Raw genomic sequence first — 14,870 nt, 5'->3', positions numbered from 1 at the left:
TCGTGCCACGCTCGGAAGGCGGCAAAACTCGGGGCGGCCACTGCGGCCGCGAGCCAGCCCCGCCACGGATCGGCCGCCGTCCGGCACAGGGCCGTGCCCGCAGTGCCGCCGCCGTGCCCGGCGCCCAGCGGCGTTGGCTTCACTTTGGCCGAGTTGGGGCCTGCTCTCGCCGTGGTGCTGCCCGCGGCCGCCCCGTTGGCACCGAGGTGTTGGTAGCGCCACGGCCGCCAGGCGGGAACCCAGGCGTCCGGGCGGCCCCCCGCCCCCGCCCGGGCACGCGCTCGCCACCCCGGCCCCCCCCGGCAGCACCAGACATTTTGTTTATGCCGCCGCCGTCGGTCGCTGTTTATCCCGATTTTTTTGGGCCCTTTCCACCCGATTCCCTTTGAAGTGCGCCCGTTGCCGTGGCGATGGTGATGTCACGGCCGGGCGGGGCCTCGCCGGCTCCCACATGGCGGCCGAGGAGCCCCGGCCCCATTACACGCTTCTTCCAGGAACTTCCCGGCCGCCACCGCCCGCGTCGCCGGAGCCCCGACGCCCGCGTCCCCTGCCCGGCTGGGACACCATGCCCCGCGGCTGCCCCGCGGCCAACCCACAGCTGCCCCACGTCTGCCCCGTGGCCATGTCCAGGGGGACCAGGGGACATGGGGGTCCCGGTGCCGGCCAACAGTCGAGGGGGACGCAGCGACATCGCCGGGGCCAGTGGCTGCCACAGCCGATGGCGCTGGGGGACACGGGGGCGGCGGGGCCGTGCCCGCTCGGTGACGGGGCAGTGCCAGCCACGGCGCATCCCCTCCCTGCTGGGGGCTTTGCTGGGGCTCAGCCGGTGCCACACGGTCCTGCCATGGCCGGGGACGAGCTGGGAAGGATCCGGCACGCACCGAGCGCCCATCCCGCCCGCCGTGGGGATGGCGCTGGCACATGGTGGCAGCTGGGGACACACGTTTTCACACCTGCGCTCGGCAGCGGTGCGTTTCGGCATTTGCTGGGGGAACTGCGGTGCCACTGGTTCCGGGCGCAGCACGTGGCCGGGTCTACGCTGCCGGTACCCGCTCTACGCTGCTGGTACCCGCTCCCCCACGCCGAGCCGTGCCACCGGGCTGGTCCCCAGCGGCGAGACCGCACCGGCACCGCAAGGACGTCACCACAGCCGGGAGCCGCTGCCGTGTGCCGGGGCCTGCAGGCAGGCGTGCCGGCAGCATCCGTCCCCTGTGCCACCCCGCCTTGCACAAGCGTCCCGGCTCTCACGTGTCGTTCCCCCCCCCACGGCACCGTCCGGCGCTGGCACGTGCCCGGCCCGGCCCACACCGTGACTCAGCCCTCGTGTGCTCGCGCCCGCGCCGGCTCCTCCGGGGCGGTGCCCCCCCCTCGGCACAGCGGCGCCCGGCCGGCCTGGACGCTCTCCCCTTCCCGGCCAGATCCTGCCGGGGTTATTTTTACCGTGGGAGGGGAGCGCTGACCCGGCTCGACCCGGCGCCGGGAGCTGGCAGCCCCGAGGTGCCCAGGGCAGCCCCCCCACCCCAGGGGGGGTGCCGGCACCCACCGCTGACTGCACCCTCCTCTCCCCAGGTGGGACACGGCTCCGGATCCGGCCCCGACCCGATGCCGACGGCCGCGGCCGCACCGTGGGATCATCGCTGACCCCTCCCGGGGCTCTCCTCCCCCCCCCGCCCCATCCGCTGGCCCCCCCACTTGCCCCGCTGCCGCCCGCCGGGGTTCCTGGCGATGCGATTTTTTACCATCTCGCCCAAAATCACATTGCCAGGGATTTCCAACGGGCGCCAGCCCCCGCAGCCAGGACGCCGGAGTTCGCCGGGACGGGGCCAAGGGTGGGGTGGGGGGGCTCGGGTGGGGGGTTTGGTTGGGGTGGTGGGGTTGTTTCGGGGGGGGGCCGCGGGGCCGTGGGGCAGGGCTTAGCCCACCTGTGAACAGAGTTGGCACCCGCGTCGTGTTCACAGTGGCTAAGTTCCGCTCCCCGGTGCCCTCCCGGCCGGACGCCTGGGTGTCACCCCCCAGATGTTGGACCCCCCCCAGGACCTCAGGACCCCCCCAGGACGCCAGGACCCCCCCCGGGCGCTGCCTCCCGTGCCTACTGAGCTGATATGCAGTTGCTTTGGTTAAACTGGCTCAGTTCAGCAGGAACAGGAGTCTGGCCCCTCACGCCGGCGGCCCACGGGGTCCCCGAACTGGCCCCCACCCCCCACCCCGGGGTCCCCCAAAACCCCCTGGGACACACTCAGGACCCCCCCCGACGCCCCCTCACCCCCCGTGGTGGAGCCCTGCCCGGGTCCCGCGTGTACGGCCGAGCTCACCGGGACCCGCAGGTTCTTCCACACTGCAGAAACCCCGAACCCCCCCGGGGGGGGTGTGTGGGGTGTGTGTCTGTGTCCCAAAAAAAGGAAGGAATTGGGGGACCGGGACCATAAGCAGCCCCGGGACCCCCCCCCCACGGGGCGTCACCGGGAATGAGGGGATTACGGGGATGAGTCACGGGGGTGGGGGGGTGTTGGGGGGGGCACGCCCCGGCAGGACGGGGACCCAGGCGTCCGGGCCCCGCCCGCCCCCGTTTTTCCCTGTTTGTTTCCCAAAATAAACCCGGCGGCGCTTTGTGAAACGCGCCCGATTTCAGGGAATTTCCCTGATGTCAGAGATGGGGGGGGCGAGGGGGGGGCCCGCGGGAGGGGGCGGGCCTTAACCACCGGCCACGCCCAATCAGGCCCCACCCAAAGACTGTGGGGGCGTTTGCCCACGTGTCCCGTCCCCCCCCCCGCTCCGCTCCCAAAAGGGACGCGGCGCCTTTAAAGCTCTGCGGGAGCGTGAGCCAACCGCAGCGCAGCCCCCGCCCCCGGCGCCCGCCGATTGGTCACCGACGCTCCTCCCTCGATCAATCACCTCGGGGCGGAGAGAGCTGCCAGTCACTGCGCAGCCCACCAATGAGCAAGGAGAGAGGAGGGGGAGGCGGTACCGGCGAGAGGGGGCGTGGCATCGGGAACCCCATTCATAAAGTTCTGCCGGCGCCAGAAAAGCGGCAGCGTAACGGCGGGGGGGGGGGAGGAGAGGCTGGACGGGACCCCCCACGGCGACACCGGCCCCGGGAACCCCCGGAGGCCCGGCCCCGGCGCCCGCCCCCCCCCCCCCCCCCCCGGGATCCCGACCTCAGGAACCCCCCCGACCCGCCACCCGGGGCTGCCCCCGTCCCGGGGCCTGTCTCCCTCTACGAGCGCGGCGCCGCCCCCCCCGATACCCCCCCCCCCCGCCGAACGCGGGGAACACCAGCAGCGGGGGTGGGTGGGTGGGTGGGGAGACACGCGCCCCCCCCAAACCCCTTTTATTAGACAATTACAGCGATGGCTGAGGACGGACGCGCTCATGACAGCTCCCGCCACGCCCCCTTCCCCCCTCCAGGCGCCTCGGGGGGGGTGTTGTCCCGTGGAGGGGGGGAGAAGGGGGGGGGGTGGTCCTCAGCCCCGGCGCTTCTTGGTTTTGCCCTTGGCGGGGCCGGCGGCGGGGGGGGGCGCGGCGACCACCGCCAGCTTCTTGGGGAGGCCGGCGCCCGCCCGCTGCACCGCCTCCCGCTCGATCTTCATCCGGATGCCCACCTCCAGCCGCTGCGGGGGGGGGAGTGTCAGAGAAGGGGGGGGGGGGGGCACACGACCCGTCACCCCCCCCCCCGCACCACTTCCCCCCCCAGCCTCACCTTCTTCAGCTTCTGCTGCTGGATCACACGGAGCTTTTTGGGGGCGATGGTCCGGCCTGGGGGGGGGGGTGTGTGTCAGCGGTTGGGCGGGGGGCAGATCCCCCCCTTCACGCCCCCCCCCCCCCCAAAGCCCTCAGCCCCACGGACGCCCCCCCGGCCCCGGCCGCCCCTCACCTCCCTTCCGCGGCCCCCGCGCCCCCCGGGCCGGGGTCCCCCCCGCCGCCGCCGCCCGGCCGGGCCGCTTGGCCGCTGCCTTGGGCCTGCCCTGGGCCATGTCGCCGCGGCGCTTCCGGGTTCCCGCACTGCGCGGGGCACGCCGGGATACAACGGGGCGGGGCGCGAGGCACGCCGGGATACAACGGGACGGCGGAGCGCAAGGCATGCCGGGATAGAGCGAGGCGGAAGCGGTTTCCCCCGGTCGAAGGCCTTTACTGACCCCCGCGCCCCCCCGCTCCGCCAGGGCCTGCCGCAGCTCCGCCGGGGCGAAGACCCCCCACTCGGTGACGATGCCGCCCGTGATGAGGTCATGGGGGGTGACGTCGAAGGCCGGGTTCCACACGTCGATACCTGGAGATTGGGGAGGGGGGGGGGGGAAGAGAGTCGGACCGGCCCTGCCGCGCACCCCCCCAGCAGGGATGGGACACCCCCCCCCCCGCCCTATATAGCGCCTATTCGCCCTATACGGGACCCTCTGCCCTATATGGACCCCCCCCATGTTATATAGGGTCCCTCCAGGCCTTATAGGACCCCCCACTCCATATGGGAGCCCCCTGCCCTATACAAGACCCACCCACTCTATATGGGACCCCCCCATCTTATATAGGACCCCCCCACTCTATATGGGACCCCCTGCCCTATATGGGACCTCCCTGGGCCTGTGAGCACCCTGAGGGGTAGAGGGACATCCCCACCCAATATAGGACACTCCTGTCTTATATAGGACCCCCCCACCCCATATGGGAAGCACTATGTTATATAGGACCGACCTACCCACCCCGTATGGGATCCCCCTGCCCCATATGGGCCTCTGTGTATTATATGGGACCTCCCTGGGCCTGTGAGCACCCTGGGGGGTGCAGGGACACCCCCAGCCCACAGGGGACACACCTGCCCTGTATGGGGAACCCCCGCTGGAGCCACCAGCACCCTGGCGGCACAGGGACCCTGGGGTTACCCCGGATCCCCCCCCCGGACCCACTGCTGCCTTTGGGGCTGGGGGGGGGGAACGGGGGCAGACACAACACCCACCCTGGGGGGCCAGGCACAGGCCCTGGAAGTGGGTGAGCTCCCGGCCCGGCCGCTCCTCGATGGGGATGTCGGCACCGCCGGGCAGGGCCGGGTCGCAGGACGAGGTGGGGGCCGCCACGTAGAAGGGGATGCCGTGGTGCCGCGCCGCCACCGCCAGCTGGTAGGTGCCGATCTTGTTGGCCGTGTCCCCGTTGGCGGCCACCCGGTCAGCTCCCACCACCACGGCTGGGGACAGAGCGAGAGTCAGCGGGTCCCCAGCCCGCCCCCAGTCCTGTCTCCGATCCCCCCTTGCTGACCCTGGATGCCACGGTCCCGCATGGCGGCGGCGGCGGCGCTGTCGGCGATGAGGGTGGCGGGGACGCGGTCGTGCAGCAGCTCGAAGGCGGTCAGCCGGCTGCCCTGGTTGTAGGGCCGGGTCTCGGTGCAGAACACCCGTGTCAGCCGGCCCTGCTCGTGCAGCGCCCGCACGACGCCTGCGGACAACAGGGGGGGGACGTCAGGGCCGGTGCTCGCTCCGGGGAGGGGACTGCCCGGCTCCCCCCACCGGCTCCCCCCACCGTCTACCCAAGGCGGTGCCGTAGCCGGCGGTGGCCAGGGTGCCGGTGTTGCAGTGGGTGAGGAGGGTGACGCCGCCCTCGGGGACGCGCTGGAGGATGTGCCGGGCCCCGTGCGCCCCAATGCTCCGGTTGTCCTCCCGGTCCTTCTCCAGCAGCCCCTCGATGTGCTCGATGATGCTGCGGGGGAGAACCTGGGCATACGAACCCCCCACCCTGGCACCCCACAACCCCCCGAGGGACCCCAGCACCCTGCCCAACCTCTCCTGACACCCCAAATTCCCCCTTAGGGGAACTCAGCATCCTAAATCCCGCTCCACAAGATCCCACACCCCAAATCCCCTCCCCCAGGAGGACCATGGTATCCCACCCCACCACTCCCCAACACCCCAAATGCCCCCAGGGGATCCCAGCATCTCCCTGACATCCCAAATGTCCCCCAGGGGACACCCACACCCCAAATTCCCATCTCTGTGAGATCCTGCACCCCAAACGGCCTCTGGGGGACCCCAGCAACTGACCCTACCTCTCCTTACACCCCAAATCCCCCCTGGAGCACCCCAGCGTCCCACCCCCTACCTGTCCCAGCACCCCAAATCCCCCCAGGACCCCACCCCACCTCTCTCAACACCCCAAATCCCCCCACCGGGGGACCCTGACACCCTAAATCCCACTCTCCACGATGATCCCACACCCCAAATCCCCCCCAGGGGACCCCAGCATCTCCCCTACCTCTCTCCATGCGCCCCCCTCCCCAGGACCCCGTGTCCTGTCCCCCCCGTACCTCTCCCGCAGGCCCTGCGCGGTGACGCCGGGGCTCTGGGCCCGCCGGTGCGTGAAGGCACGCAGCCGCTCAGCCTCACGGCCCAGGTTGACGGCGGTGGGCCGCGCCGTCAGCAGGAACCGCAGCCGCTCGTCCACAAAGGCCTCCAGCTCCGTGGCGTCCCCCGCCGGCCCCGCGCCGGCCTCCAGCTCCAGTGCCAGGCTCAGGCACCCCACCAAGGCGATGGCCGGGGCCCCCCGCACCTGCGGGCACGGCAGTCGGCTCGGTGGCCATCCCTGGATGGGGCGGGGGAGGCTGGGGGTCCCTTGATCCCCCCCCCCGGCTCACCTCCATGGCCCTGATGGCCTCCCAGGCGCGCTCCACGCTGTCCACGGGCTCATAGCGGAGCTGCTCCGGCAGCAGGAGCTGGTTGAGGATGGAGAGGGAGCCGCGGCGGTACTGGATGGCTTCCAGGCTCATGGCTGTGCCGGAAGCCGTGCCGGTGCTTCCTGCCCCCCCCTCCGCCACCCCTGCCCTGGCCCAGACTCTGGCTGGGGAGAGCCAGGAGTGACGGGGGGGTCGGGGGGGGGGGCAAGAGAGGGACCCCCCACATCCGAGCTCAGGGAATGACAGCGGGGACCACAACCCACCCCCCAGCTGCCCCCACCCCGGAGCCCTGTCCCCACAGGGGTCCCATGCTGTGCGGGGGGAGGTAACTCACGCTGCGGCCGCACAAAGGAGCGGAGGGACATGACTGCGCCCGTGCTGCCAACAGCTTTTAATGTCGGGGCGAGGGGGGTGCATATAAATTACACGGGGAGGGGGGGAGCGTGGGGGTGGGGAGGGGGCCCAGGTACCCCCCGGGACCAGCCGGGAGGAGGGGGGTCCAGCCCCAAAACGCCACTCAGGCGCTCTCCGCCTCGGAGCTGGAGTCGGAATAGTCGGCGACGAGGGAGGTGGACGGGGCAGCCGGGGGGGTGCCAGGGACGGCTGTCCCGGCCTCGGCCCCTCCCTGCGGCTCACTGGCGGGTGCGGGGGGGCTGCAGGGTGTCGTCTCGCCCTGCTCCGGCCCCCCGGGCTCCGCCGGCCCCTCGGGCCCCTCTCCAGAGCGACGCCGGACGATGCCCAGGCCAGTGAGGGTAGCAGGGGGGCCCCCTCGGCCCCGCAGCGCTCGCCCCCCGAGGCCCAGCTTCCGCAGCGCCTCGCCAGCTCTGCCGCCAGTGGCCGGGGAGAACCAGGAGCGGCTGGAGATCTCTGTCCGCTTCATCCTCTGCTTCTCCTCGTAGGCTGCGGAGGGGGACAGGGACAGGCTGGGGGTCACAGGGGTGGGGGGCCAGAGGCCCTCGCTGCCCCCCTCGCCCGCCCCAGCCCCCCCACGCACAGTCGGGGCTGTGGTACTTGAGCAGCGCGGCCAGGCGCCGGTCCTCCTCCGACTCCCGCACCAGAGGGATGCTCAGGCCGGCCTTTGCCTGCAGCGCCGCCGCCTCCTCCTCCTCCTCCCGCAGCGTCTTCTTCTCCTCCTTGGTGGGGAGGGGGACAAGGGGTCTGTCAACCTCCCTGGCCGGGTAGGGGAGGGGGCTGCAGAACCCCCCCAGCCCCTCCCTGGGCTCACCCTAAAGTGCCTCCGGAGCCGGCTGTTGAGGGCGAAGTCATCCTTCCAGGCGCTTTGGGCCTCCTGCAGACTGGCCAGCGTGGGGACGGCTCGCTGTAACGTCGCCCGGTCGGCCACGCCGTGTTCCAGCCGGAACATGGCGTCCGTCTCCAGCTTCTCCTTCTCCTCCCGCTCTGGGACAGGGGACAGCAAGGGGATTTGGCGGATGTCCCTCTCAGGGTTGGGACTTGCCGGCGGAACCGGGACTTACCGGTGGGTAGGACTTGTTCGTTATCCTTCATGTCCCAGCGCTCCTCCTTGCGCCGGGCCCCACTGACGATGACGTAGTCGCAGCCCGCCGGGTCCGTCTGCATCTCAATGTAGTTGACGCAGAGGTGGCACTTCATCCGAAACCTGGGGAGGGGGACAGGGTCAGGGTGGGGGTCCCTGCGCCCCGGGGCTGCCCACGGCAAGGGGGGAAGGATGGGGACGTGGCTGTCGCACCCACCTGTAGATGGGCGTCGTGTAGTAAGTGCCGACCTTCTTCTTCTCCGCGTTGTACCGGACACCTGTGAGGGAGAATGGGGTTGGGGGGGGGGGATCAGAACCCCCACCGCATCCAGGGCACGCAGATTCGGGGACTGCGGAGCCCCGGTGACACTGGAGCAGGGGGAAGGAGCTCAGAGGAGGTCGATTCCAGCGGGAGAACTCACCCATCCCGATGTGGTTCTTGCAGCCGTCGCACCAGATGTTGTAGGGCATCTCGAACCTGGGGAGGGGGACACACGGCGCGGGGCCGTCACCGCAGCTGCGGGGGACGTGGCACGAGCGCCCCCGCACGCACACCGCAGGGGAAGGGAGGGTTCGGGGTCTCCCCAGCCCCGCGCATCCCCTCACCTGATGACGAGGATGCCCTGGGACAGCTTGCGGGCCCTCTCCCGCAGCGGGTGGCTATGGTGGTACTTGTTGAGGGAGCCATGCTGCCGGGAGGGAAGCAGAGGCGGGGTCAGCAAGCCTACCTCCCCCCCCCAAGACCCCCCCCCCCCAAACCTGGAGCCGGGTGTCCTCATCCCCAGCGCTGCTGAGCTCCTCACCTTGGCCGGGTCGAAGTCAGGGGGGTAGTACTTGTTCGTGCCTTTGCGTTCACCCTGGTTGAGGGGGGGACACGGGGGGTGTTAGAGCCAGACGGGGACCCCGGCGCGGCCACAGTGGCCCCGGTGTGACCACGGTGGCCCCGGCGCAGCCACGGCAGCGTCCGGCCCCACTCACCATGGCGAAGGGTCTCTAGTGCTGCGGGACTGGGACAGCCAGGACCTGGGGGGGGACAAGGAGTCGTTGTCACAGGGGTGGGGGGCTGGCTAGGAGGCTCCCAGTCTGTACTGGGATGCAGACACCTGCCCAGCAGGGGGTCACTGGTCACCAGTACGTACCGGGACACAGCCATCCCTCCCAGTACGGGGTCACCGAGACACAGACACCCCTCCCAGTACGGGGTCACTGGTCACCAGTACATACCGGGACACGGATACCCCTCCCAGTACAGGGTCTCCAGTACGTACCGGGACACGGACACCCCTCCCAATATGGGGTCGCTGGTCACCAGTACGTACTGGGAGACGGACACCCCTCCCAGTACGGGACACCGGCCCTGGCCCCCCCCCCATCCCCACCGACCTCTTCCTGCTCCGCTCCTCAGGCACCGCCTCTTCCGCTGCGTCACTCGGCGATGATCTAGGTCGCCGGAAGGGGGCGTGCCCTCCCGGACTCCCCCGCCCTTCCCGCAGCCCCGCGCCTGCGCAGTGCGCGCCACGTGCCCTACCCCCGCCCCCGCGCTTGCGCCGCCGCAGCGCCGTCATCTGCGGCCGCCCATAGCAACCGGTGCCCATGGCAACGGCACCCACGGCCGCCCATGGCAACCGGGGCCCATGGCAACCGGGGCCCATGGCAACGGCACCCACGGCCGCCCATGGCAACCGGGGCCCGCGGCAGCCTGGACCACCGACTGCCCGTGTGGCAACCACGACCCACGGCTGCCATGGCAACCGGGGCCCGTGGCAACCAGCCCCATGGATGCCCGTGACAACCAGAGCCGCCGAGGGAAGCGCCACGCACACGCGTGTGTACACACACACACACCCCCACCCCCCCCGGCATGCATTCGCCCCACGCCAAAACCCCCCAATAACGGGTAAAACGGGAACGGGGGGAGACAGCCCAGACCCCCGGCTGACCCCCCCCAGACCCGGACCCAGGGCTCAAGTTGCCCCTCGGCGCTAACGAGGTGTCACCCGCACTAACGGGGGTCACAGCCCTACTGAGGGGGTCGCGGCAATGCTGACCGGGTTTTGCCTGTTTAGGGGGATGGCAGCTGACCCCTTTCCCCCAAAATGGGTGGGAGGGGACTGGCCCGGGCCCCCCAGCTCCCCCCCCCCCCCCCGGGGGACGGTCGGAGCGGGGTGACCCCCGGTCCCGGTGACACTGCGTCCCGGTGACATTGCTGGGACACACGGCCTCGCACCGAGGTCCCACCCAGGTAACTGTGGGTCTGTGTCCCCCCCTTCCCGGGGGGCTCAGGCAGTGGCATCCCCCAGCCCATCCCTGCCTGGGGGTTTTGGCTCCTGGGCCCCCCCATTCCCAGCCCCACCCCGGGTGCTGCCTAGTTTAATTAAAGCCATTAATTCCCTTCAAGCCCCTTTAACAGACCCTGGGTCCCCCCCCTCCCCAGGCAGCGAGCTCACGTCTGCCAAGTCAGTGGCTCTCGGGGACATTAGATAGGGGGTCCTGGGGGGAGAGGGGCATGTAGGGACACCCCCGAGCCCCCCTGCCTGTGGGCAGGAGAAGGCTGGGATGGAGGTGTCCCCGTCCCCAGGGTGTGGGTCCCCGTCCCCAGGGTGTGGGTCCCCGTCCCCAAAGCCATGACAAGGGTCCCTGGGTCCCCATGGGGACAGCCAGGTCCCCATCCCCATCACCACGACAAGGGTCCCCACAGGGATGGCGGTGTCCCCGTCCCCATTGCCATGACGAGGGTCCTCAGGTCCCCATGGGGATGGCCGTGTCACCGTCCCCACACACCCACCTCCACCATCACCGTGCCCCAGCGGGCGCCAGCGCGGCCCCGGTAGCCTCTGATCACGGCGGCAATGAGCTCCTGGCCGCAGCGGGCGGCAGCTGCTTCATCACAGGGAAACGCTAACGAGCGCTATGCACCCGCCGTGCCCGCTGTGCCCTGGCGGGCAGACAGACAGACGGACGGAGCTGGGGGCTCCTGCACTGCACCCCAGCCCCAGCAGGACCTCACGGTGTCCCTGGCCTGGCCCAGTGAAGCCCCTCGTGTCCCAAAAATGAATTTTCTGGCCGGGTGGGCTCCTGGCAGCTCCAGCGGTCCCCAGGGCCGGGCAGGAGCCATGTGGTACAGTGGGTGGCCACCCTGAGCTTTGCCCCGCAGCCGGATCATGGTGCTGGGGCCGATCCGGGACCCTTTGCTCCTGCTGTCCCCGAAAGCGCCAGGAACGTGCTGAGCTTTGCAAATCTCCGATGCCCAGCACAGCCCTGGCTCGCTGCAGGGATGGCAGCGAGAGCAGCGGCAGCCCCCGGCTTCCCCAACCCTGGTGTGGGGACATACACACACACGCGCGGCCGCAGGATCCGGCCACCGAGGACAAAGCACCAGCACTGGGTTTCTACTGGGGGGAAATGAGCCAGGGCTGCGGAGCTGGAGGTGCCGAACTTGGAGGCGGTGCAGGATGCAACCGCAGCAGGGTGACCGGGTTGGCATGGCCGGGGCATCCCGGCTCTGCTGCGCGGCCGCTTTGGGGCCAGATCCGTCCTCCCCCGTGCCCCCTGTGCCAGCCTTTCCCTCCTCCAGCTGCCTCCAGCCCCCCCTGGCCTTGGAGAAACCCCCTCTGGCCGCCCTGGCAGCGGGGCTGGATCCAGCGCGGGGCCAAGGGGCCGTGGTGCCCGGTAGTGCCCGCACCGGCTGCCGGCACCACGGGATGCCCATCTGCACAGGGCACGTGGGGGCACGAGGCCAGGGCCTGGGGCCGCATCCTGTGCCACCGAGCTGGGGCTGGCCACAGGGGTCCGGGACCCTCTGGGACAGCGGGGAGCCGCGCCAGGGTCCCCATAGCTGGGCACACGGGTGGTGTTGGCACCCGCTCCGGCGCTGGCCCCCAGCTTCGGCATACAGCCAGGGAAAGCGGGAAAGTGCTGAGCCCGGAGTCTGGCAGAGCTGCCCGTGTTAACCCCCCCCGCTCCACCCTGCCAGCACGCGCCTGCCCGCGGCATGCACACGTGCCGGGCCGGTACGGTCATCAGGCCTCGCACACGCATCCCGGGGCATGCACACGTGTGTGGGGCCGTGCACACGCGTGTGAGGCCACGCGCACGCGTGTGCCGGGTGATGCTGGAAGCCGTGCGGAAGGCAGAGGGTCCTCCCAGTCCACCCTCGCCGGGTGTTTTTGGGGTCCCCGTTACTCGGAGGTGACACTTAGGGTCCTCCCCCATCCTGGTGGGGATGGTCCCCGGGGGGGGGCACGTCCCGGCCGTGGGGCTGGGGAAGGGCCATGGCTGCAGCGCCGTGGCCGTGGGGCCGGCAGCGCTCCCAGCTCGACGCCTGCCACGAGGGCTGAGACCCAGCCACGCTCGGTGCATCCCCTGGCGCCCACTCGGTGCCTGGGGTGACATCCCCACGGCCGGGGACAGTGGGGACGGGGAGCAGAGCTGGAGCCCTGGTCCCCCCCCCAACCCTGCCAGCTCCCCCCCCATCCTGGCTCCGGTTCCTCGCTGCATCTGCGGCTCGGCCGGAGTCAGCGCTGCCACCAAGGGCTGCTGCAACCCGGCACCGCCGGCACAGCCCGGCCCGTGGCCCAGCTGGGGGGTGCGGGGGGCTGCAGGGGGTTCCCCCAGGGTCGCTGGTGGCGGGGGGGACACAGGTGGGCATAGGGACGGTGGCCCTGTTCCAGCCTGGCACTGTCACCCCTCCCCGCACGCCCTCTGGCATCGCCTGTGGGTGGGGGGCGCAGGGCGACGCTTTTTGGGGGGAAAAGGGCCTGAAACGGCAAAGCTGCCCCGTGTTGGGTGGGGGGCTGCGGTGGGGGGGGGGGGGGGGGGCTCTGTCCCCCCTCACCCCAGCCCCATGCCGGGGGTGATGGAGACGCAGCCCTGAGCATTCCCCCCAGACTCGGGGTGCAGGAGGGTGGGAAGGCGGGGGGCCGCGGTCCCACTCCCCCCGCAGCCGCCCCCCTCGCCCCTCGCCAGCGGCACCGAGCTGGGTGCGTGGCAGGGCCGCGGTGCCGGGACAAAAGCGCTGCCCGGACAAAGGGCCCTGACGTCAGGCACGGGGCTGGGGGGCACCGGGCGACCTACTTCCCGCCGCGCCGGGGGGGGGGCAGCCGCGGCTCGGGGGGACCCCACGGTGCTGCCGCTGCCCCCCCGCATCCTTCCTCCTTTCCCCGGGGCCCCCCAGCCCCGGCAGAGTCCGGCCGCGGCGTGCCCCCGCACACCCCAGGGATGGGGTTGGGGTGACCCCGGGGGTCTCCCCGTGGGGAAACTGAGGCAGGCGCCAGCAGCCAGGTCCGGCTTCCTTAACCAGGGCGGCTGCGTAATTAAAGCCCCAGTTAATGAATTAATGCCAGGGCTGTGGAGAGGAGCTGGCCGCAGGGACAGGGACGGGGGGGTAGGGACGGGAGGGTCTGGGGGGACGGGGGGGGTGAGGGCACCGCGGCCCTGCCACCGCCCTTGCCGGCGGCCACCCGTCCTCACGCACGTGGCCACGTGTGTTGCCGTGCGAGGATCGCACATGCGGTCACGCCTGTGGTCACGCGTGTTGGCCACGGGGCCGTGCAGGTGTGCATGGACTCGCACGCGGTCGGGCACGGGGTCTCGCACGCGATTGTGCGCATTTGGGCCCATGGGCATGCGTAGCCTCACACGCTGGGCGTGCTCCTGTCCCTGCAGTCGTGCGCAGCGTTGCACGTGGTTGCGCACGCCCTCGCACGCTGTCCTGTGGCATGTGTTGGTCCTGTGGCCGTGCACGCTGTTCCTGCCCGCGGCCCTGCACGCCCTCACACGCTGTCCTGCACGCAGCTGTGTGCATCAGTCCCGTGGTCGTGCACGCCCGTACACGCCGTCCTGCTTGTGCGTGCCTGCGCGCGCCATCCTGCCTGTGGTCCTGCACGCTCTTAACACAAGGTCGTGCACGCCCGTGCACGCCATCCCTCCCGTGCTTGTGCACGTCCTTGCACGTGGTCCTGCAGACCCTTGCCCGTGGCTGTGCACGCCATCCTGCTCATGGCTTTGCACACCCGTGCACACCGTCCTGCCCCTGGTTTTGCCCGCTCACACACGCCACCCTGCTCGTGGCTTTGCACACCGTGCACGCCATCCCACCCGTGGTTGTGGGCGCCCTTGCACGTGGCTGTGCACACCCTTGCCCGTGGTCCTGCAGACCCTACCCCGCGGCTTTGCACACCCGCGCACACCGTCCTGCCGCCGGTTTTGCACACCCTTGTCCGTGGTCCTGCAGCCCACCCTTGCCCGTGGCCGCGCACACCCGTGCCCGTGGTCCCGCAGACCCTTGCCCCGGGCTTTGCACACCCGTGCGCACCGCCTTGCTCGTGGTTTTGCACACCCGCACACACCGTCCTGCCGGTGCCGGGTGCCCGGTGGGTGCCGGACACGTTCCCCCGGGGTGCTGCACCCCCAGCACCACCCCCCCTTTCCGTGCCCCCCCCCCCATTCCCGCGCTCGTTTTAGCCCTAACCCGGGCGGCGGCGGCGGCGGCGGAGGAGGAGGAGGAGGCGGGGGGAGGAAGAGCCCCGCGGGCAGGCGGGGGGGGAGCAGGAGGAGGAGGAGGAGGAGGAGGAGGAGGAGGAGGAGGAGGAGGAGCGCGGAGGCTCTGCCGCAGCCCGGGCCGATGGGCCCCGCCGCCCCGCTGCTGCCGGGGGGCTGACGGCGACCCCCGCCCGGCCCCACCGAGCCCCGAAGCCGGGGGGGGGGTGGGGGGGTGGGACGAGGACA

At 71.3% G+C, this 14,870-nt stretch overlaps 2 protein-coding genes across 2 annotated transcripts; both read right to left on the bottom strand.

The window, feature by feature from the left end:
• Nucleotides 1-3,468: 3,468 nt before the first annotated feature.
• Nucleotides 3,469-6,746, bottom strand: MRI1 (methylthioribose-1-phosphate isomerase 1). The gene is made up of 8 exons (XM_075025084.1): nt 6,611-6,746; nt 6,284-6,525; nt 5,510-5,679; nt 5,242-5,418; nt 4,946-5,170; nt 4,134-4,264; nt 3,698-3,753; nt 3,469-3,608 (listed from the first exon to the last, which is right to left on the bottom strand). The coding sequence occupies exons 1-7, from the start codon at nt 6,740-6,742 to the stop codon at nt 3,721-3,723; spliced, it is 1,110 nt and encodes a 369-aa protein (XP_074881185.1). The 5' UTR covers nt 6,743-6,746; the 3' UTR covers nt 3,469-3,608; nt 3,698-3,720.
• Nucleotides 6,747-6,888: 142 nt separating this feature from the next.
• YJU2B (YJU2 splicing factor homolog B) lies at nt 6,889-9,610 on the bottom strand. Its single transcript, XM_075025083.1, is given in 12 exon segments — nt 6,889-7,137; nt 7,139-7,271; nt 7,274-7,549; nt 7,644-7,782; nt 7,875-8,047; nt 8,125-8,267; nt 8,362-8,422; nt 8,567-8,622; nt 8,751-8,833; nt 8,948-9,001; nt 9,123-9,167; nt 9,528-9,610. Coding segments are annotated over 11 exon segments (1,218 nt in total). The 5' UTR covers nt 9,126-9,167; nt 9,528-9,610; the 3' UTR covers nt 6,889-7,040.
• Between the last annotated feature and the right edge of the window lie 5,260 nt (nt 9,611-14,870).

Source organism: Buteo buteo, chromosome 4 (assembly GCF_964188355.1).
Source record: "Buteo buteo chromosome 4, bButBut1.hap1.1, whole genome shotgun sequence".
Lineage (NCBI taxonomy): Eukaryota > Metazoa > Chordata > Aves > Accipitriformes > Accipitridae > Buteo > Buteo buteo.
The sequence above is the reverse complement of the archived record's forward strand: the minus strand, read 5'-3'. Positions and strand labels throughout refer to the sequence as shown.